At 50.7% G+C, this 23,578-nt stretch overlaps 1 protein-coding gene across 5 annotated transcripts in view; it reads left to right on the forward strand.

Moving 5' to 3' along the window:
* The first annotated feature begins 696 nt into the window (after positions 1–696).
* The window catches only part of SGK2 (serum/glucocorticoid regulated kinase 2), a 28,615-nt gene continuing 5,733 nt past the window's right edge, over positions 697–23,578 (forward strand). The window contains exons 1-12 of one of the 5 annotated variants that reach the window (XM_033186457.1): positions 697–1,483; positions 8,402–8,646; positions 9,844–9,902; positions 10,461–10,510; positions 11,054–11,111; positions 11,305–11,388; positions 12,778–12,906; positions 14,165–14,277; positions 14,576–14,612; positions 15,651–15,737; positions 18,539–18,634; positions 19,865–20,020. In XM_033186457.1, the coding sequence (XP_033042348.1) occupies positions 9,867–9,902; positions 10,461–10,510; positions 11,054–11,111; positions 11,305–11,388; positions 12,778–12,906; positions 14,165–14,277; positions 14,576–14,612; positions 15,651–15,737; positions 18,539–18,634; positions 19,865–20,020 (846 nt within the window). In that variant the 5' untranslated portion in view covers positions 697–1,483; positions 8,402–8,646; positions 9,844–9,866. The other 4 variants (XM_033186455.1, XM_033186456.1, XM_033186454.1 and 1 more) reach the window with 4 other exon arrangements.

The raw sequence follows: 23,578 nt of genomic DNA on the forward strand, positions 1-23,578 counted from the left end.
CCTTGTGTGCTGCCCTGATTTGCTCTGTGCACTTGGGCCAGCCACCTCCCCTATCTGGACCAGGGCCAGACACCTGCTGCTATGTGTGTTGGTGGAGGTGGGGTGTGTGGCCATGCAGGGCTCCTCCAGAGCACAGCAGAGCAGCCAGTGTTTAAGGCACCAGAATTACCAGAAAGTTGTTGACATTTTAATGGAAAGGCAATGGAAGAAGCAGTGTGAAAGTCAGCCTGCTGAGGAGGGGTCACTGGGCAGAGCTTTCCTTACCTGTCCAGGGGTCCAATGAGAACCCAGGGCCAGCCAGGCACGGTGGCTCATGCCTGTAATCCCAGCACTCTGGGAGGCCAAGGTGGGCAGATCACGAGGTCAGGAGATCGAGACCATCCTGGCTAACATGGTGAAACCTCATCTCTACTAAAACTACAATTAGCCGGGCGTGGTGGTGGGCGCCTATAGTCCCAGCTACTCGAGAAGTTGAGGCAGGAGAATGGCGTGAACCCGGGAGGCGGAGCTTGCAGTGAGCCGAGATCATGCCACTGCACTCCAGCCTGGGTGACAGAGCGAGACTCCATCTCAAAAAAAAAAAAACCAAAAAAAGAACCCAGGGCCTGGGACGCTTTGGGTCAACCCCCAAGAAAGCCTTCCCTGTTCTCCAGGGTGAGCTAATCTCTGGTTCCTGAGCCTCAAATCTCTGAAGGGCAGAGTGGGGCATAGGTTTCAACTCAGCTGTGATTCTCCCAGAACAGTGCCAGGGCAGTGCTAGGTTGGGTAAGCTCTGGGTGGCAGTCTTTGGCTTAACACAAGAAATTGCCAGAGGCTGGCTCGGGGGAAATGAGCTGCCCAGCCCTGGAAGTTTCCATGCAAGGACTGAACATAGAGGCTGGTGGCCCCCATTAGGGAAGAGGTGGAGGAGAGAGTTGTGTGAGACCAACCTTTCAGTTGCTGGTTCACTAGGTTCCAAGCGAAAGGGAAGATGACTCAGCAGAGGGAATCAGGGAAGGCTGTGTAGGAGTCAGCATTTAAGCTGGACCTTGAGAGAGTGCGGCAGTTCCAGTGTTGAAAGGGACTTCAGAGATCCTCCCTCCAGCAGGACATACCATCCATCAGCAATTCACATGAGGCTCCGGGAGCTCAAGTCAGTTACCCATGGTCACGTAACAAGTTGTGCTTTTAAAAATTCAGAGAGTCCCCCAGGCAGTGCCCATCCAGGAGCCAGTGGGTGCAGCCAGCTTGGTAATTCAGGTCCAGTTGTTAATTAGTAACTGGAAGGCCCTGAAGCCAGCTTCCAGCAGGCAGAGCTGGGAGGTTGAACTTGAGCCGGTTTGGGAGCCAGGAGCGAGTGGGTGACAGGTCGTTCCTGATTGGGAAGGTTGCTCGACAAGTCAGGATTGTGCCTCCAGTCAGAAGGACCATGAAGAGGGAGAAGAGGGCAGAGCCGTGCAAGGGGCTGCTTCCCAGGACCTGAGCTGGAATCTGGAGTTTTCAGGTGAGAGGCTCACCTGTGAGCGGGTTACCTGCCTGCTGGCCTATTGGTCTCCAAATTGACTAGTTACCTAGCTAACATCTTTCCTAGTACTTGTTGACTTTCTTTCCTTCCTTTCTTCCTTCCCAACTTCTTTCCCTTCTCCCTCCTTCCTTTCCTTCCTTCCCTCCCAACTATCTGCTTTCTCGGCTAATTTTCTTTCTCCTTAACTAACCAAGTTACATCCTCACTTCCTTCCCACTAACTTCATTTTTTCCTTTTCTGGCTTTCTATTATCTTCCTGAAATTCCAGGTCATGGGCTCTGCAGTCAGATGGCCTGGGTTCAAATCCTGGTTATGTCATTTATTAACTGTCTTGATCATGTCACCTCTCTCTCCTTGCCTCAGTTTTCTCCTCCTTAAAACAGGAACGATGATAGTTCCTAACCCGTGGGGTTGTCGGAACAAAATAAGATAAAGTTGGCACTTGAACTGGGCAGGTGTGTAAATGAACAATTTACAGTGAAGACAGGGACAGCAGCAGGAGAGGGCCCATGGGGTCGGCGGGTCGTCTGGCTTCCAGGAAAGGCAATGAGAACAGATGAAAAGGTGAGCTGGAAAGACCAGGTTTGTTGGGGAATGTTCCAAGGAGAGAGAACTGTGTGACACTGTCACACCCCCACACCCCATTTGACAGGACCAGGGAGCTGTAGGCAGGTCCATGTAACAATGGGACAGAGGAGGCAAATCTGGGCTGTGGCAAGTTAGGAAAGGGACAGGCTTGAGGACTCATGGAGGGGCTTGAGTGGGAGTTCACAGAGTCTGAAGAGTTAGGAGAATATATTGATGTCCAGCTTCTGGCCAGAAAATTAGAACACCGTGGTGTAAGAGAGAAGAAAGCCTTAGGAACTGAGGGCTGCTTAGGCATAGAGGTCATAGTCAAGGTGATGGGGGTGGGTGTGATGGGCCATGGGCATGCCAGGTTCCCACCCAGAACTTAGTACTTGAATATTAACTCAACAGCAATATCTTGAGAAGCTTTACACAATAGTACAAAGATAAAAGTTAAAATAACCAGCCAGGTGCAGTGGCTCACACCTGTAATCCTAACACTTTGGGAGGCCAAGGTGGGCGGATCACCTGAGGTCAGGAGTTCGAGACCAGCCTGGCCAACATGGTGAACTCTCATCTCAACTAAAAATACAAAAATTAGTTGGGTGTCGTGGCACATGCCTGTAATCCCAGTTACTCGGGAGGCTGAGACAGAGAATCACTTGAACCCAGGAGGCAGAAGTTGCAGTGAGCAGATATTGCGCCACTGCACTCCAGCCTGGGCAACAGAGTGAGACTCCATTTTAAAAAAAAAAAGGCCGGGCGCGGTGGCTCAAGCCTGTAATCCCAGCACTTTGGGAGGCCGAGACGGGTGGATCACGAGGTCAGGAGATCGAGACCATCCTGGCTAACACGGTGAAACCCCGTCTCTACTAAAAAATACAAAAAATTAGCCGGGCGAGATGGCGGGCGCCTGTAGTCCCAGGCACTCGGGAGGCTAAGGCAGGAGAATGGCGTAACCCGGGAGGCGGAGCTTGCAGTGAGCCGAGATCGTGCCACTGCACTCCAGCCTGGGCGACAGAGCCAGACTCCGTCTCAAAAAAAAAAAAAAAAAAAAAAGTTAACCTAACCTAAGAACCCGCTGTTACCTTGGGTCATGACCTTCCAGTCTTTTTTTGGCAGCTGTATTCACAAATGTGTGCGTGCATACATGTCTTTTGTTTTTCTTTTATAAAATTGGCACCCCTACAACACCTGCTATTTTGAAACTTGGTTTTTTGCTTGATATTGTATCACGTATATGTTCCTGTTTTGGTTTATATAGGTTTTTTTTTTTGTTTTTTTTGTTTTTTTTTTTTTTTTTGAGACGGAGTCTCGCTCTGTCGCCCAGGCTGGAGTGCAGTGGCCGGCTCTCAGCTCACTGCAAGCTCCGCCTCCGCCTCCCGGGTTCACGCCATTCTCCTGTCTCAGCCTCCCGAGTAGCTGGGACTACAGGCGCCCGCCTCGTCGCCCGGCTAGTTTTTTGTATTTTTTAGTAGAGACGGGGTTTTACCGTGTTAGCCAGGATGGTCTCGATCTCCTGACCTCGTGATCCGCCCGTCTCGGCCTCCCAAAGTGCTGGGATTACAGGCTTGAGCCACCGCGCCCGGCTATATAGGTTTTATATAGTTTTTGGCTGTGTAATTTTCCACTTTATATATGTACCAACATTTATCAATTCATTAGCCAAATATGTACTGGGCACCTACTATATTCCAGTCCCTGTGCCCAGTGCTGAGGATACAATAGTTGAACAGGAAGTATTTGCCCTCCTGGAGCTGATGTTCTAGTTGGAGATAGAAAATAAAAACTAGGCCGGGCGCGGTGGCTCAAGCCTGTAATCCCAGCACTTTGGGAGGCCGAGACGGGCGGATCACGAGGTCAGGAGATCGAGACCATCCTGGCTAACACGGTGAAACCCCGTCTCTACTAAAAAATACAAAAATATTAGCCGGCGAGGTGGCGGGCGCTGTAGTCCCAGCTACTCGGAGGCTGAGGCAGGAGAATGGCGTGAACCTGGGAGGCGGAGCTTGCAGTGAGCTGAGATCCGGCCACTGCACTCCAGCCTGGGCGGCAGAGCCAGACTCCGTCTCAAAAAAAAAAAAAAAAAAAAAAGAAAGAAAATAAAACTAATAGTTACAGGATAAGGTATCAGTGCTACAAAGTAAAATATAAAGTAAACAAAGTGTATAGGGAATGAGCAGGACTGGTATCAGAGTGACTAACCATCCTGGTTGGCCCAGGAGTATAGCGGTTTTAGCACTGAAACCCGCCAGTCCCAGACAAACCAGGATGACCTGTCACCCGTAATCAGTACAAGCCTCTCCAAGAGGTGACTTTTAAGCAGAAACCTCTATGACATTAGTGGAAAACAGCCATGCAGATGCCTGGGGGAAGAGTATCGTAGGCAGAGGGAAAGCTACGTGCAAGGGGCTGGAGGCCAGAGAGTAGTGTGTTTGAGGGACAGCAAGAGAAAGCAGAGAGGCTGAGGGCAGTCAGGAAGGAGGGGAGTGGAAGCTAAGGAGGAAATGGAGACAGCAGCCAGGTCATATGGATCTCATAAACCATGGTAGAGGCTTTGGATTTTGTTTGTTTGTTTGTTTATTTATTTATTTATTTATTTAGACAGACTCTTGCTCTGTCACCAGGCTGGAGTACAGTGGCACGATCTCAGCTCACTGCAACCTCTGTCTCTGGGTTCAAGCCATTCTCCTGCCTCAGCCTCCTGAGTAGCTGGGACTACAGGCACGTGTCACCACACCCAGCTAATTTTTGTATTTTTAGTAGAAACGGGGTTTCACCATGTTGGCCAGGATGGTCTCGATCTCTTGACCTCGTGATCTGCCCGCCTTGGCCTCCTAAAGCGCTGGAATTACAGACATAAGCCACCACGCCCAGCTGAGGCTTTGGATTTTTATTCTAGGTGTGATGAGAAAGCACTGGAGTTTTTGAGCAACTAAGGCACATGATCTGATTTACATTTTAAGACTCACTGTGGCTTTTCATGGAGAAAGATTGTAGTGGGTAAGTGGAGAAGCAGGGAGTCAGTGGAGAAGCTATTGCAATAATCCATGCAGGTGACTATGGGGGCTCAGGCAGGGTGGTTTCAGCAATGATGGTGAGCAGCAGTGGTTTCTGGATATATTGTGAATGAAATTTCATGGTGGAGTGGAAGTGGAGTGAGGGTGCAGGCTTTCCAGAATGAACTCAAAGTTGCTGGCTTGAACTTTTGAGTAGGCGGTAGTGCCATTATTGAGGCTAAAGACTGAGGGAGGAACAGACTGGGGCAGAGTGGAAGGAATATGAGTCAAGACCTTTGTTTCAGACATGTTAAGTTCAAGATACCAGCCAGGCACAGTGGCTCATACCTGTAATCCCAGCACTTTGGGAGGCCGAGGCAGGAGGATTGCTTAAGCTCATGAGTTCAAGACCAGCTTGGGCAACATGGTGAAACCCTGTCGCTACAAAAAGTACAAAAAAAATTAGCTAAGCCTGGTATTGTGTGTCTATAGTCCCAGCTACTTGGGAGGCTGAGGTGGGAGGATGGCTTGAGCCGGGAAGGTAAAGATTGCAGAGAGCCTAGATCACTCCACTGCACTCTATAACCTGGGCTGCAGAGCTAAACCATGTCTCAAAAAAAAAAAAAAAAAAAAAGATTGAGATGCTTTGGCTGGGCGTGGTGGCTCACACCTGTAATCCCAGCAATTTGGAAGTCAGGGGCGGGTGGATCACATGAGGTCCAGAGTTCAAGACCAGTCTGGCCAACATGGTGAAACCCAGTCTCTACTAAAAATACAAAAATTAGCCGGGCGCGGTGGCGGGCGCCTGTAATCCCAGCTACTCAGGAGGCTGAGGCATGAGAATTGCTTGAATCAGAAAGCAGATGTTACAGTGAGCCGAGATTGTGCCACTGTACTCCAGCCTGGGCGACAGAGTGAGACTCTTTCTTAAAAAAAAAAAAAAAAGATTGAGATACCTCTAGACATCTAACTAGTGAATTGTCAAGGAAGCAGTTAAATATGTAAGTACAGAGTTCAGGAAAGAATCAGAACTAGGCTGGGCACGGTGACTCACGCCTGTAATCCCAGCACTTGGGGAGGCCAAGGCAGACACATCACTTGAGGTCAGGAGTTTGAGACCAGCCTGGCCAACATGGTGAAACCCCATTTCTACTTAAAAAAAATACAAAAATTAGCCGGGTATGGTGGCGGGGCCTGTAGTCCCAGGTACTTGGGAGGCTGAGGTGGGAGTACCACTTGAACCTAGGAGGCAGAGTTTGCAATGAGTTGAGATACTGCCACTGCACTCCAGCCTGGGTGATACATCAAGACTGTCTCAAAAAAAAAAAAAGAAAAGAAAAGAAAGGAAAGCAAGAAAGAAAAAGAAAGAAAGAGAGAGAGAGAAAGAAAGAAAGAAAAAAAAGAAAGAGAAAGAAAGAAAAAGAATGAATTAGAATGAGAGAGAGAGATTTGGGAACTGACAAGTATAGTTGGTTAAACCATCAAAATGGTAGCGATCAACTAAAGAACAAGTATGTGTAGACAGAGACCCAAAGACTAAGCCCTGGGATAGGCCTGTGTTTAAGGATTAAAAAAAGGAGGAAAATCCAGCACGGGAGATGGAGGAAGAGCAGTCAGTGAGCTAGAAGGAAAACCAAGAGTTCCTGAAGCCAAATGGGGAACGTGAGCACACCAAATTCTTCAGAGAAGTTGAGTAAAATGAGGATGAGGAACTCATCACTGGCTTTGGCACAAAGAGGTCACTGGTCCACGGTTTCATTGAAGTGTTGGGATGAGAGCCTGTTTGGAATGGGCTCAAAAGAGAACAGGAAGAGGAGTGGAGACAAGGAGTCCAGACAACTCTTCTGAGGAGTTTAGCTGAAAGGGAGTACAAAGAAATGGGACAGTATCTGGACACGGTGTATGGTCAAGAGAGGGAGCTCTTGCAGCCAGCAAGTGTTCTGAAGTGCCCTGTGGTGGGACACTTAAGTTACTAATTAGCACAATTATTTTGCTGTTATAAATAGTGCTGCTGAATGAAGGCCACATCAGGATCTTGTTTTTAAAAAGAAATGTCCTTGTTCTGGGTATGTGTTTTGTCAACACGACATCCTGCTCATCATGAACTGGTTCCACATTTCTATTTTGTTCAAGATGGAAGGCTTTGATACTGTGCACTCAGGTTTTCTCTGGAGGTTTTCTCTGGTCAACACTTCCAGATCCTCTGCATTTCAGAGCCCACAGAGAACCCCTGAGGCCACTGGGCTCAGTTCCGTCCCTGACCAACTTTCTGGGCCCTAGCCCCATGTGTCCCTCCCCTGTGGTATACTGTAGCCACACAAAAAGTTCGAGAAGGGCAGGGGCTGTGGGCCCATCAACTCCTTTATTCCCCAGAACACCTGCCCACCCCTCGGGTCCTGGGGAGAGGAAGGGACCCTTTGAGTACCTAATGACTGCCCCAGGAAGCAAGGCCTTCATGAGCCAGGGGGCTCTCTGGGACCGTTTCTTACACAGCAGGACAGCTATGGGCCAACCAGGCCTGCCCTGAGGACTGGGCCAGGGCCCTTGAGGGGACCGCAGGGAAAGGCCCAAAGGACCAAGTGCTCAGAAAAGACCAAGGCAGCCTGGACTGAGCTAGACACCCAGGCTCCAGGTTCCTTCCTCTGAAACATCTGCAGGTTTTGGGGAGGCGAAGGGGTCTCAGCCGCCATGGCTGACCTCTGTGGGACCTCTTCTTCAGCTCCAGATGGCCTCCACAGGGTTCATATACACAGGCTTCCTACACGCACGCATGCACACGCATACACACACACACACACACACCCCAGAGTAAATTTACTGATATACACCAATATGAACACAGACACACAATGACTTACCTATACACACACATTAATAGACGCCCATACTGCTCTGAACACATACCTTCAGACATCCACACAGACTCACACTCACCCACATACACACACTGACACAGCACATTCACATACAAAGATACACACTGACATGTACTACACAGAGGCACGCTGAAACACATCCATATACACACCACACACACTGAGAGAGACAGTGATGCACACAGTCACAGATGCACAGACATACGCTGATGTAATTGTACAAATGTGGTCACACTGACACATACGTGCACTCATCCACGCAGACTCATATAAACGGACACAAATACATGAAATACAGAGCCACAGACAGACACACATGGAAGCACGGTATGCACAAAACACTCACACAGTACACACCATGCCACACACACCCTGACCCACACAGTCTAACAAGACCCAGGGGTCTCCAGGGCTCCCCTGGGGCTATTGCCCACCCCTCCCACCATCCCTGCCAGGGTAAGATGGTGTCCCCCAGGGAACAGAAGTCTCCAGTCCCATCTTAAGCTCTGCTGGATCCCTCGTGACATCAACCAGCCCCCTCGTGGCTGCCGGGAGCTGTGAGCTCTGTGCTGGGGCCGGGCCGGCACCGGGCACAGACACTTAGGCCCTTGTTGGGAGAACAGAGAGAGGCTCTCTTGTCCACTGCCTGTCTTCGGTTCCAACTGCTGGTTCTCCTAGAGGCCTCTCCTCAGACTCGCAGGTATGTGGGACCAGGGAGGCCAAGTCCTAGCAGAAGGGCCACTGGGGTCAGCCCAAGAGAGGGTGTGGCAGTGTTGTGGGCTGTTTGCAGGAGCACACATGTCTGGCATTGGCTAGGGGCAGGCTCCACTTCCTTAGCAGTTCTGCAGCTTGCTCTTAGGGCTTGGCAGGGCTGGGCCTCTCAGGGCAGCCCTGAGAGGGGCTGGTGGGGGATCCTCTCAATTCCCCTTCACTTTCTCTGTTCCCAAGAAGGCCATGAGGTTGGTGCCTCCAGGACCTGCCTTGTAGAGGTAGGAAATCTCTACTCAGAGAGGCTGGGCTGCAGCCCAGGTCCCACAGTGGGCCAAGACTAAGGTCTTGAGATGCACAGCAGCTGGGCTCTCAGGTGAGCTCTCTGCTCTCAGCCTTTGCCAAGCAAGGATGAGGCTGTGGGACCCCAAGCGATCTGTGGTGGGGCCTGGGCACCCTGGCCTCCTCTCCCCTGCAGGGTGGAACAAGGAAGACACTATTCCTGGCCACATAGATCAGCTGGTCACACTTTCTGTTGTTTGGCCCCGAATAGATACTGGCCAGTCTTGGGTCTCTCTGTGGCCCCAGCCCAGGGCTTCCACCGCAGTTGCCTTTCCCGAGGCGTTGGGCAGAATTCCCTGTGGCGAGGAGATCGTAGCACAGAGCCCAGCTGGGAATGCACACAGTAATTCCGGGTTGCCATTGTTCCTCCCTGGGAGTCCGGAGAGCCCAGCCTGTGCCTTCACAAGGCTGTGTGGACTTTTGGAAGGTCCTTTTTTAGGCCACAGGCCTTCCACCTGTGAAATGGAGGAAGGGTTCAGACTTTATGCCCTGAAAAGGTCCTTCCAGCCCTGGCCATCTTGGACTTCTGGGGCTACCCTGGCTCACATGGGTCTTGCTGCCCTGGGTATCCCCAATGACTGAAAAGAATCAGCCTGGGAGGGGCCGCACTCTGACTATCCCCCTTTATCCCTTCTGAGATGTTTGTTAGAAAGTCTGGGTCCGGGGAATATCATTTTTTGTTCCATCCATGCAGGGGTTGCTTGCCTCTGGGGTAGGAAACCCTCAGGCGGTGGCAGGTGCACAGGTAGGGGAGGATGGAGAGGGCAGTGGTGCCTGAAGCCCTGGATGGGCGGAGCTGACCCCGCAACACCAACTGTCTCGTGCCTGCTCCTCCCTGTCCCCCCAGAGCTGCCTGATCATTGCTGCAGAATGAACTCTAGCCCAGCTGGGACCACCAGTCCACAGGTGAGTGGTTCTTGGTCCCCCACCCATCATCAGGGGGCTCACTTCCTCCTGAGGCTAAGAAATCTGTGGAGACACCCACTAGCCCCATGGGCTGTCCCAGACAATGTCAGGGGCTGAGAGGATCACTGCGAGCACATAGAAATGAGCCACTTGCAAGGTGAATAGAGGAGAGATTTGAAATAGAGCTTCAAGATGGATTGGAAAAATCACGGGATTTGTCATGAAGACACCTGGGTTCTATCCCAACCTGGTTGCCTGTGAGACCCTGGGCAACTCCTCTCTCGGCCTCAGTTTCCTCACCTATTCAGTTAGCACAACAGCCAGCTGCCTCCCAAGGCTGTTTTGAGAAGTGGGTAAAATGGTGGATAAGTGGATTGGTGGGTGGGTAGAAGGAGGGAGGGAGGCAAGGAGGTGGGCAGGTGGGCAGGCAAAAATAAAGAAAGAAAAAGGCAGGCGGGCCTAGTAGAGTTGTTGGAGAAGGGATCAGGGCCTGGGCTAGGAGAAAGGGAGGTAGCCAGGGAGTAGGGATCTGCTGATCGTAATCACTTCTTTCTTTAGCCCTCCAAGGCCAATGGGAACATCATCCTGGGGCCTTCAGCCAACCCAAAGTGAGTTCTGGTCCCTCAAGCACCGTTCCTACTTGACTCCTCTCATACGTGGCTCCCCTTGCCTTGGGAATAAAATCCAAATTATCTGGTCTAATATTCAATACTCTCTGCCATCTGGGCCCAGGACCTTTCCCCAGCTTTGTCTCCCACGAATTCCCCAGCCTCTGCCCATGCTGAACCCTCTTCCTGCAATGCCCCCGAAATGTCTGCATTGTTAGCACCTCCCCACACTTCAGGCCCTACTCAGGGCCTTTGGGTACTAGAACCCTGCCTTCTATGCAGGCCTTCTGTGCAGTATGTCTGGTTTTATCTCCACTCTGACTATGGTTTCACTTGAATTTGAGTTCCCCGGGGCCAGGGTGAATCTTACAAGCCCTCTCTCGGCTGGCAGAACATGGGGTTCTTCGGGGGTCAGGAGGCATGGCTGCTGGAAGGCTCTCTGTATTTCACCACTCTAAAGTTAAAAAGAAGCCCAGGTTTGTTCTCAGGCACCAGCTTTCCAGACCTGCAAATGCTGATGCATGTTTTTCCCTCTTCCCCCAGTGCCCGGCCCACGGACTTCGACTTCCTCAAAGTCATCGGCAAAGGGAACTACGGGAAGGTGAGTGACTTGGTGAGGTTGGGAAGCCTGGGTCTTCCCTTCTGCAGCCTCTTTCAGCCCCTGCTGCCACTTGTATGTGTGAAGAGAGAGCTCTCGTACCTGCAGACAAAAGCAGGGGCAGGCGGGAGGCCTTGTACTGCTGTTGGTAAGTCCAAAGTCACCTACGGGCCCTCAAATTCGTGTTTCTGCTCAGGTCCTGCTGGCCAAGCGCAAGTCTGATGGGACGTTCTATGCAGTGAAGGTGTTGCAGAAAAAGTCCATCTTAAAGAAGAAAGAGGTACCAGGGCTCGGGCACAGGCGTTTCTTCTTCTGCTTCCCAAACCCCAGCCTAGGGTGGCTTTCAAAGATGGGTCCCACATCTGACAGGTCCATGGGGCTGGGTGCAGAGGTGGTCACAACAAAGGGGAGAGGGCAGATGGTACGCAGGATGCTGGTCCTTCTCAAAGAAAGCAGGCCGAGCCACCTCACCACAGGGCTTTCAGGAAAACCAGCCTGGCTTTGCCTTCCCCTGGGAAACGCAGGCTCCATGACAGACAAGTCTTCTGCCTGCTCCCAGTGCCAGGCTCCCCATCTGGATAATGTGGAGCCCCACTTTATTCTCTCTGAAGGTCTTCATGCCATCAGGCCATGTGACTGGAGTGCAGTAGTACAATCACAGCTCACTGCAGCCTCAAACTCCTGGGCTCAAGCAATCCTCCCACCTCGGCCTCCCAAAGTGCTGGGATTAGAGGCATGAGCTACATGCGCAGCACATCATGGACTTCTTTTTGTGTTGTTGAGACAGAGTCTTGTTCTGTCATCCAGGCTGGAGTGCAATGGCATGATCTCAGCTCACTAAAACCTCTGCCTCCTGGGCTCAAGTGATCTCGTGCCTCAGCCTCCTGAGTAGCTGAGATTAAAGGCACCTGCCACCACTCCTGGCTCATTTTTGTATGTTTAGTAGAGATGGGGTTTTGCCAAGTTGGTCAGGCTCCTGGCCTCAAGAGATCCGCTGGTCTCAGCCTCCCAAAGTGCTGGGATTACAGGCATGAGCTACCGCACTCAGCCCCATTGTGGATTTCTTGATGCCTCAGCTGACCTAAGTTCCTTTAACACCTGACTCCATTAGTAGGCCAGAGCACGCCTAGAGGGAGGATTGCACAGGAGATCAGGGGACTCAGAGAAAAGAGTGATTAATGTTAACAAGGTCTCCATAGGGAGTGGGAATGGGAGGTTTTCCTGAGGAAGGCAGCGGTGCAGCTGGCCTTGATGGTGGGATTCTGATGGTCTGAAAAGAGGGTGCGACATCCAAGAAGAGGAAATATCACGAGCAAATGTGTGACCATGGATAGTCCATGGCGTCTTTCCCTTAGGAACTCACTGATGTAAGGCATCACACATGCTTTGCTTTTCACTCCAGGGCCAAGAAGCTCTGATCCACGGGCTAGAGCTGTGCCCACATGGACTAGTTTAGGATGAGGCTGACCACCCTGAGCCCTGAATACGAAGCAAGGAACTTGGGCCTGGCTCTGAGGGCAATAGGGAGCCATTGTGGGTGTTTGAGGAGAGGCATGAGAAAGTCCTGAGTAAGATGACTCCCACCCACAAGCTTATATGGGCTGTGCCAGGATAAAAGGGGCGGCTGTGGGCTGTGACATGGACCCCTCTCTTTGTGACTCCACAGCAGAGCCACATCATGGCAGAGCGCAGTGTACTTCTGAAGAATGTGCGGCACCCCTTCCTCGTGGGCCTGCGCTACTCCTTCCAGACACCTGAGAAGCTCTACTTCGTGCTCGACTATGTCAACGGTGGAGAGGTGGGTGGGCCCACAGGGAGGCTTCCCTGGGCTGGCTCTCGGCTGGGAGCTGTCCATCCCGCGTGTCCACTGCATGCCAAGTTCTGGAATGATCTCACCTCATCTTACAATAGACCCATTTTGTAGCTGAAGAAACCGAGGTTCAGGGAGGTAATCATTTGCTCAAGGCCACCCAGCCCATGCCTGATAGAGTCAGGACTTGAATTCAGGTCTGTTAGACTCCCCACCATAATGCTTTCTTGCCTTCCTCATTCAGAGTTGCCCACAGACACACTTTGATAGACCCAGGAAAGGTCAATGCTAAGAGGAGCTTGTGGTCAAGGTTTCGAGTGCTCCCATTTTGCCCCATAGGCCACAGGATGGGATTGACTCATCACTCTAGTAAACAGAGACCTGAGGCCACCTGGTGACCCAGAAGCACAGCTGGGACAAGCAGGGCTCCCTCCTGGGCTTCACTCTGTCTCTCTGGTCAAGATGGCAAAATGGGCCGGGCGCAGTGGCTCACGCCTGTAATCCCAGCACTTTAGGAGGCTGAGATGGGCAGATCACGAGGTCAGGAGATCGAGACCATCCTGGCTAACACGGTGAAACCCCGTCTCTATTAAAAAATACAAAAAAAAACTAGCCGGGCGAGGTGGCGGGCGCTTGTAGTCCCAGCTACTCGGGAGGCTGAGGCAGGAGAATGGCGTGAACCCAGGAGGCGGAGCTTGCAGTGAGCTGAGATCTGGCCACTGCACTCTAGCCTGGGCGACAGAGCGAGACTCCGTCTCCAAAAAAAAAAAAAAAAAAAAGATGGCAAAATGTAGTGGGGCTCTACTCAGTGATCCCAGATTTAACCTAAGTGACCAGATTTAACCACGCAGGTTCAAATGCCAGCTCTGCCCATTATAAGCTACATGACCTTGGGCAAGTCGCCTAACCATTCTGACCCTTCCTAGCTTCCTCTTACATGAAACCAGCATGACATTTGTACCTTGAAGGTTGTCATGAGGATTAAATAAGAGATGTGGAAAGCCCTGACTTGGAGCCTGGAACACAGGAGGTGCTTAAGCAATGCTAACTCATCTTTTCTTCTGCTGACTCTTTGGACACCCAGAACTGCTGTGTGGGGCAAGGGCCAGCATGAACTCTTTTGGTAGGAAGATGCCGCAGGTCAGGGAGGGAGTGAGCTGGGCAGCCGCACAGGGCAGGGAGCAGGTGCGCCCTAGTCCTACAGTAGCCACCCAGTAACTCCTCTCACACTCCTCCTCCCCTCCAGCTCTTCTTCCACCTGCAGCGGGAGCGCCGGTTCCTGGAGCCCCGGGCCAGGTTCTACGCTGCTGAGGTGGCCAGCGCCATTGGCTACCTGCACTCCCTCAACATCATTTACAGGTGAGGCCTGCCTGTGGCTCAGAGCCAGGACCAGGTCCTTCTTGCTCCAACAGCTAGGGGTTGTGTGGACCCTAAAACCTGATGAAATCCTGGTGGAGTTGGTCCTTTGTTTTGGGTGGAGTTGGAGTCTCCTCCTCCGAGGTCCAAGTGCCCAGGCTTCCTGGGCTCTCCCTCTGCATCTCTGGGATCCTCCATGAGTGGTTCTTCTGCCAGGACCACGCCCCCTCCAACCAGGTCTCCAACTCTCCTCACTAAACGGCTGAGACACCTCAAGGCTCTTTTCTCTTATTTTCTGCAGGGACCTGAAACCAGAGAACATTCTCTTGGACTGCCAGGTTGGTGTGTGTGTGTGTGTGTGCACGTGCACGCATGTGTGTGTGCGTGTGTGCACGTGTGCGTGTAGACATGGTTGCACAGGTACGCTATCTGACCATGAGTCTGTGTGCATGGATGTGAGTGCATTGTGCATGCATGCATATAGGTAGAGGAGGCATTTGAGCATATGTGTGCGTGTGTGCCCATGCACATGTACACACATGCATATGTGCACATGAGACTGTACATGTATATATGTGCATGCATGTATACAAGGGGGCAGGGGTGGAGCCAGGTAGGGGCTGGTGGAGTTTGTCTTAGACTGGGCTCCATGGAAACAGACTCTGAGATGGAGAGGAGGCAGAAGCTTTGTTGGGGAACATTCTCAAGAGATAACACTTTTAAAGGGGTGAAGAAACAGGATTGGGCAAAGGAAGAAGCTCATCTGCGTTGTGGTTGCCAGTGGAGCCTCAGCTGATCTTGCAGGGGTGGGGAGGGCCTAAGCCAGGATGGCTCTCTAGGATTGTCCCAAAATGAGGCAAAGAGGATGGGCCTTTGTGCCCCTGGACATGGATTGCTCCTAAGGAGGGGGCATAACTTTGGGTGCGGGCAATGTTCTAGCAGCAGGGGGATGGGGATGGGCATGGTTCTTCTGTACGCTGGTTTCAGGGATCCGGGCAGAACCCCACAGTATCTACTCACTCTACCTTCCTGCCCAGCTGCCACAAAGTGTGATTGCTTTCTGAGTCCCCAGCCTCTGTCTAGGGGGTTTCTGTCCACAAGGGCATCCTGAAGCTGCCACTGTTGTAGGGCTGGGTCTGAGTTTGTGATGAGCTGTGGGCAGAGAGTGGAACACATGTGCCCACCTGGCCCCCTATGATGTTGCTGGCATCCAGTCCAGGACCCCTGGGTTGGTGTGGAGCCTCCAGTCTGTGCCTGGGCATCAGATCCCACAGCTGCTGCCCTGGGGTGTGACATCTGGGCTTTGGGGTTAGGCCTGGCCATACCCTGGGCCACCCTCATGCCACCCTCCGGCCCATGCCCTCCCTCATTCTCAGGGACACGTGGTGCTGACGGATTTTGGCCTCTGCAAGGAAGGTGTAGAGCCTGAAGAGACCACATCCACGTTCTGTGGTACCCCCGAGGTAAGCGTAAACATCCCAGGAGAGTGGAGGTCATGAGTGGGTGAGGCCACAGCTCCTGATCACTGCCAACAAGTTACAGCAAGGGGGACTCACTCCTTTGACCCAAGCACTTCTCCTGAGTTGGCTGTACACTGAACCTTGGTTTCCTCATCTGTGTAATGGAGGCACCAGCTCTAGGACTGCTGAGACCCAGCCAGCTAGCCGCTGGTGAAGCTCTACCAGAGTGCTATCCAGTAGAAATAGAAATAGAAACGCAGGCTGGGCATGGTGGCTCATGCCTGTAATCCCAGCACTTTGGGAGGCTGAGGTGGGCAGATCACCTGAGGTCAGGAGTTTGAGACCAGCCTGGGTAACATGGTGAAACCCCGTCTCTACTAAAAATACAAAAAATTAGCTGGGCACAGTGACGGGCACCTGTAGTCCCAGCTACTCAGGAGGCTGAGGCAGGAGAATCGCTTGAATACAGGAGGCGGAGGTTGCAGTGAGCCAAGATCGCGCCATTGCACTCCAGCCTGGGCAACAAGAGTGAAACTCCACCTCAAAAAGAAAGAAAGAGAGAAAGAAAGAGAGAGAGAGAGAGAGAGAAAGAAAGAAAGAAAGAGAAATGCAAACCACACACATAATTAAAAAATTTCCAGCAGCCACATTTAAAAAGTAAGAAAGTAACAGGTGAAATTAATGTTAATGATATATTTTATTTAACCCAATATATACAATAGTCTCATTTCAACATACCATTGGTATAAAAATGCTTGAAATATTTTATTCCTTTTTTTTTCTAACTAAGTCTTGAAAATCTGGCACGAATTTTAACACTTACAGCCCATCTCAATTTGGAGCAGCCACATTTTAAGTGTTCAATAGCCACGTGTGGCCAGTGGCTGCTGTATTGGACACTACTGATCTGCAGGGTAAAGTCCACGTGCAACAAGAGGGCCTGGCTTGAGAGGTAAGACCTGGGCTGGCAAGTGTAAACCACAGATCCATGTCCATCTTCCAGTGGCCAAGAGCCTCGAGGGTTACAATTTGCAGATCTCAGCAGTCATTCAGACGTGTCTATATGTCCTAACAAGGTCTGTCTGCAGCCCTAAAGTTAAAACCTTTCTTTGGGCTGGGTGTGGTGGCTCATGCCTGTAATCCCAGCACTTTAGGAGGCTGAGGAGGGCAGATCACCTGGGGTCAGGAGTTTGACACCAGCCTGGCCAACATAGCGAAACCCTGTCTCTACTAAAAATACAAAAATTAGCCAGGCATGGTGACAGGCGCCTGTAATTCCAGCTACTTGGGAGGCTGAGGCAGGAGAATTGCTTGAACCTGGGAGGCAGAGGTTGCAGTGAGCCGAGATCGCGCCGTTGCACTCCAGCCTGGGGGACAAGAGCAAGACTTTGTCTCAAAAACAAACAAACAAACAAACAAACAAACAAACCTTTCTTTGAACTCCCGCCAATCTTAGACCTTGGACTTTGGGCCTGAAGGGGTCCCCAGTGGCTAGACAGATGTCAGGGTGAGGGTTGGAGGGCTGAGGCTACAGACTGGGAGGCTCCTCCCCATCTGGCATGAGACAAGACCTCAGCTGCTCTCTTTTCCTCCATATGCTTTAAAAGTTGGGTCTTGGATCTAATAGCCTCCTCGCTTTGGTTCTAGGGTAGCTGATGGTCAGATGACCTCTCTGAGCAGGAGCCATTGTCTGTGTTTGTGTATGGCGGGTGGTGTTTGCTGGATAAAGCCAGCCCCCCAAAGCCTGACAGTCCAACCATCCCTTCCTTGAACGTTGCTAGGGACGGGAGCAAAGGATATGGAACCCCAGCTCATGGCCCCAACACATCACCTAACCATGACTCAGCCACTTCCACAGTGTTGGGGGGCACAGGCAAGAGTAGCCATGGTTGCTCCCATTGTTCGAGGGCCAGCACATATGTTAGCATCTTAGAACAGCGTCTAGGAGAGATTTGGCATCTTCATTTTTTCAATGAGAAAACCAGGTTCTGAGAGGTTAAATGCCCTGGCTGAGACCACACACCAATCGGGGCTCAGGTCTGTGTGACTCTGCCCTTCCTAGACCCACACAGTCTCTCAGAGCAGCTTTTCCTGTTGCTGAGACCTTGCCCCTGACTCAGTGGCAGAGACACTAGGCTAAGAAATCAGTAAGCCTCTTTTTTTTTGTTCCCAGGTTCTCTTCCTCAGGCAAGGCATACAGGCATGGTGTGCATTTATTTATCAATAGCTCAGGGGTCACCCCCTCCTTCCTGACCCTCTCGTCTGACTCTAGGGTTTCCAGCACAAGGATATACCACATTTACTTTTACTTACATTCACATTCGTCTCCACACTGCCCTGTGAGAGTACTCCCAGGGCCTTCCATTCCCAGGACACGATAGCCCGCTGAATGCCTTTGCGTAAATAGAAAAAGGTACCCCCTCCGGGCAGACTAACACCCCTTGAAACAAAAATAAAGTTGACAGATAATACCTCTGAAATAGTGTTGTGTCTTGGTGAGTGGATCACAGCCACGACTGCAGCCCCCTTTACCCTTTTGGCTGATGCTTTTGTGTGGTACACACCATGTAAATTGCACAAAGCAGCCCTGGCTGACCTCTTCTACATCCCCAACCCGTGGCAAAGGGCCTTGCAGAAAGCAGGCCTCCGGTGAACGACTGATAAATGAACACATGCACAGCCACAGAGCACACGCACAGCAAGGTCAGCTCTTGGTCATCTTCCTCCAAGTGCCTTATTTACAGATGGGGCAACTGAGGCTTAACAACTTATTTCATTTAGATAAGTGTGTTTCCTTCTAACAGTACTTGGCACCTGAAGTGCTTCGGAAAGAGCCTTACGATCGGGCAGTAGACTGGTGGTGCTTGGGGGCAGTCCTCTACGAGATGCTGCACGGTCTGGTGAGTTGGGGGTAGCCATCTATAAGGGCCATCTGGCTAGGGATGGGTCTATCTCTCATGTGGTCTACACAAGCTCTGCCCAGGAAAATGAGCAAGGCATCTCTTCATTCCAGACTAAAAAAGATAACACCAAAGCAGATATGCGAATTATTATTATTTTTTTTCCAATAATGTTAGTTTAGGCCAGGAGCGGTGGCTCACACCCATAATCCCAGCACTTTGGGAGGCTGAGGCAGGCGGATCACCTGAGGTCAGGAGTTCAAGACCAGCCTGGTTAACATGCTGAAACCCCATCTCTACTAAAAGTACAAAAATTAGCTGGGTATGGTGGCGAGCACCTATAATCCCAGTTACTTGGGAGGCTAAGGCAGAAGAATCACTTGAACTTGGGAGGCAGAGGCTGCAGTGAACCGAGATCACACCACCGCCCATCCAGTCTGGGTGACAGAGGGAGACTCTGTCTCAAAAAAAAAAAAAGTTAGTTTAGCACTTTATCGTTTACAACACACTGTCTCACCTTGGGTGCCTCAAAATAGCCTTTGGAGACTGACAGAAGGAAATGGAATTTTTCATATTTTGCTGATAGGGAAATTGAGACCAAGAGAGATCACAGTCCTGATAGGTTGTGGAACCACCCCTGGCCCCAGTCCTAGGCTGCCTGCTTAGGTAGAGGCATGTGTAGATTTGCCCTAGGCCATGCTTTGCTTTCGGGGTGGTTTCACCAACATAGCTTGGTTCCTAGGAAGGAACAGACTCTGTGGATGAAGGGGAAGGAGCAGCTAGAAGAGGCTTGGGAGGAAGAATAGTAAGAAAGAGAAGGGGACCCTGGATGTGGTTTGGGGCCTGGCTCTCTTCCTAACTGTGCAGCATGATTGCTCTGAGTCTTGTTTTCTTATCTGAAAAATTACAACTCTCTTGGAGGATATTTATGAGACTGGGGTGAAATGATGAAGGTGAAAGTGCAAATGTTGCCAAATGCAAAGTTGGTGAGCAAGCTAGATAAAAGAGATGGGCCTCACACTGGTGGGAAGAGACTCCTGGCCTTCCTAGCAACCCTCTCCATTGTGCTGGAAACCTGGAGTCCTGTCTCTTTCCAGTCTGCCATGCGAGCCATTGCACAAGACAGGGGTCATGCCGAGTCCTCCCAGCGCCCACCTTGCTCCAGGTCTCCCGGACCCTGTGTTCACTTTTGCATGGGTGATCCTCCAGTTGCTCTCCCTCTCTCCCCAGCCGCCCTTCTACAGCCAAGACGTATCCCAGATGTATGAGAACATTCTGAACCAGCCGCTACAGATCCCTGGGGGCCGGACGGTGGCTGCCTGTGACCTCCTGCAAAGCCTTCTCCACAAGGACCAGAGGCAGCGGCTGGGCTCCAAAGCAGACTTTGTAGGTGACCTGCCAGTGGAGCACTGGCTCCCATGGGGCTTGCAGCTTCCTGCAGAGGCAGCTCAGAAGCACATTAACATATATCCTGCTGCCCTCTAAAACCAGGCGCTGCTCACTTGTTCATTTGGAAATTCGCTACTGCTACTAGCTGACTGCTTTCTCTAGTCTAGTTCTCTTAGTCAATCAACATTTACTAAGCACCAACTATGTGCCAGGTATTGAGCTAGGTGTTAGGGATTCAATAGACTGGGTCTCTGCCCTTATTAAGTTTGGGGTGGGGGCTGGGTGCAGCGTTCATGCCTATAATCCCAGCACTTTGGGAGGCCAGAGCGGGTGGATCACCTGCAGTCATAAGTTCGAGAATAACCTGGCCAACATGGTATAAACCTCTCTCTACTAAAAATACCAAAAATTAGCTGGGCATGGTGGTGGGCACCTGTAATCCTGGCTACTTGGGAGGCTAAGGCAGGAGAATCACTTGAACCTAGGAGGCGGAGGTTGCAGTGAACTGAGATCATGTCATTGCATTCCAGCCAGGGCAACGAGCAAAAATCCATCTCAAAAACAAAAACAAAAAAGTTTGGGGTTGGGGATAGGCAAAAAATCCGAACATTATATACAATTATCACAAGACATGACAAGTGTCAGGAAGAAAATGAACAATAAGCTGAGATAAACAATAATGGGGGGGCAAATTAATACTGGCATTGTCAGGGAGTTCTCTCTGAGGAGGTGACAATTAAGCTGAGGCTTGAAGGATGAGAAAGAGGCAGCCATGAAGACAGCTGGGCAAAGGCTCCCCAGACACAGGGCACAGCATGTGCAGAATTCCTGCTATGGGAACAAGAAGGAGAGTGGCAAGTTTTAGGGTGTTTTGAGCAGAGGTGTGGCATGACCTAATTTAAGTTTATAGAAGATTCCTCTGGCTTGTTTGTGGAGAGTGAACTGCATTTGCTTTTTTTTTTTTTGAGACGCAGTCTCGCTCTGTTGCCAGGCTGGAGTGCAGTGGCGCGATTTCAGTTCACTGCAACCTCTGCCTCCCGAGTTCAAGCGATTCTCCTGCCTCAGCCTCCTGAGTAGCTGGGACTACAGGTACACACCACCATGCCCAGCTAATTTTTGTATTTTTAGTAGAGACGGGGTTTCACCATGTTGGCCGGATGGTCTTGATCTTTTGACCTCATGATCCGCCCGCCTCGTCCTCCCAAAGTGCTGGTACTACAGGCATGAGCCACCACGCCTGGCTTTTTTTTTTTTTTTGAGACTGAGTCTGGCTTTGTCACCCAGGCTGGAGTGCAGTGGCACAATCTCAACTCACTGCAACTTCCATTTCCCAGGCTCAAGCAATTCTAATGCCTCAGCCTACAGAGTAGCTGGGACTACAGGCACCCGCCACCATGCCTGGCTAATTTTTGTATTTATTTTAGTAGAGACGAGGGTTTCACCATGTTGGCTAGGCTGGTCTCGAATACCTGACCTCAAGTGATCTGCCCGCCTCAGCCTCTCAAAGTGCTGGGATTACAGGCATGAGCCACTGCGCCAGCCAGCACTTGCTTTTTACAAATATCTGAGCACTTCTTCCTTGCCAGACCCTAGGCTGGGCAAATGGGATATAGGAATAAAAGATTCATAGTCCATTCTTAGCAAATTCATTATATTCATTCATTAAGGTGGCGCTTTAAAAATAATCCTACTTTTTAAATTCAACACAAGGTAATTTGGATTTACCAAAAGAAGGTCACAATACTTTTCTCACCAGGAGTTTGCTTTCTTTTCTAATACAGTGGTTAAGATGAATGGAATAGGCCAGGTGCAGTGGCTCACACCTGTAATCCCACCACTTTGGGAGGCCAAGACGGGGGGATCACCTGAGGTCAGGAGTTTGAGACCAGCCTGGCCAACACAGCAAAACCCGGTCTCTACTAAAAGTACAAAAATTAGCCAGGTATTGTGGTGGGTGCCTGTAATCCCAGCTACTTAGGAGGCTGAGACACGAGAATTGCTTGAACCTGGGGGTGGGTGGAGGTTGCAGTGAACTGAGATGGGCGCCACTGCACTGCAGCCTCGGCAACAGAGTGAGACTCTATCTCAAAAAAAAAAAAGAATGGACTATGAGGCGGACTATGAGGCAGACTACTTGGGTTCAGATCCCTCCTTCACCACTTACTGGTTACAGGACCTCAGACATGTTGCTTAATTTCTCTCTGTGAGCCGCAGTTTCCCCATTGTAATAACAGAACCTAACATAGCTGTTTTGAAGATCAAATGGATTAGTATTAATATATGCAAAGTGCTCTCAGCAGTGTCTGGCGCACAGTAAGTGCTTTTTAAGTGTTTGTACCAAAAGCTTTACATTTCAGTTACTGTAAATTATAACAACATTTAGGGCATCTGCTGCCTATTCCTGGCCAGCTTAAAGAACAAGGGTTTCCATGAAGATAAGTCTCCTGTTCCAAGCAAAAATTTGCATCTTAAAAAAAAAGTATGACTCGTAAAATAAGTTAAACATTCACATAGATCAAAATTCAAAGGGTACAAAAGAGTATCCAGAAAAAGTCCTTCCAGCCACCCAGTTCCTCAATTCAGAGGCAACCAATGTTACCAATTTCTCGGGTATTCTTTTGGAGGCTTTATTTATTTTTATTTTGAGACAGTCTTGCTCTGTCGCCCAGGCTGGAATGCAGTGGCATGATCTCGGCTCACTGCAACCTCTGCCTCCCAGGTTCAAGCGATTCTCCTGCCTCAGCCTCCCAGGTAGCTAGGATTACAGGCACACACCACCACTCCTGGTTAATTTTTCTATTTTTATAGAGACGGGGTTTTACCATGTTGGCCAGATTGGTCATGAACTCCTGACCTCAGGTGATCCACCCGCCTTGGCCTCCCAAAGTGCTGGGACTACAGGCATGAGCCACCGCACCCAGCCTCTCATAGAGATATTTTGGATCTGAGTTGTTAACCAGCCCACTGGGATTCCTGATATAGGGAGGTGGAGAATGATTATTTGAGAAACACAGATAGAGGATGTGATGGAAAGAAGTTGGTGCCAACGTTGATTTTGATTAGGAAAGGTGGTGAATCATGACCAGGGCTGAGTCCTAAAATCTGGTTGTCTGGGAATCCGAAGGTCTTCTTGGGGGCTTTATTTTTCAAGCCTTCCCTAGTGAGTTGATTTAGTCTATTTCTCTTGTTTGCATACTGGAAAACTCAAGATGTACTGAAGCAGAGTGAGGGGAGGGGTCCCCAAGCTCCCACTGGCACTTCCCCACCCCTAGAGCAGATTCTGCTGTCTTATTCACTGACACCCCCAAAGCCTAGCAAGGGGTCGGTGCCCAGAGAAGATGCTCAGTAAATAGTTTTGGAATAAACAGATGCTGTAGTGGGGAGAAGGGTTTGGATTCTGGATGATGGGAGAGGGTTGGCTACAAAACTCTCTTGTCCCAGGAAACCGGCCAGAACTGCAAGTTAATTTCCAGTTGACAGCCAGTTGCTGGTGGAGCTCTGGAGGATGTGGGAGTGAGGTGAGAACACCCATGGGGGCGGGCTACTTCTAACCAG

The sequence above is a fragment of the Trachypithecus francoisi genome, unplaced genomic scaffold (assembly GCF_009764315.1).
Source record: "Trachypithecus francoisi isolate TF-2019V2 unplaced genomic scaffold, Tfra_2.0 Lachesis_group21, whole genome shotgun sequence".
NCBI lineage: Eukaryota > Metazoa > Chordata > Mammalia > Primates > Cercopithecidae > Trachypithecus > Trachypithecus francoisi.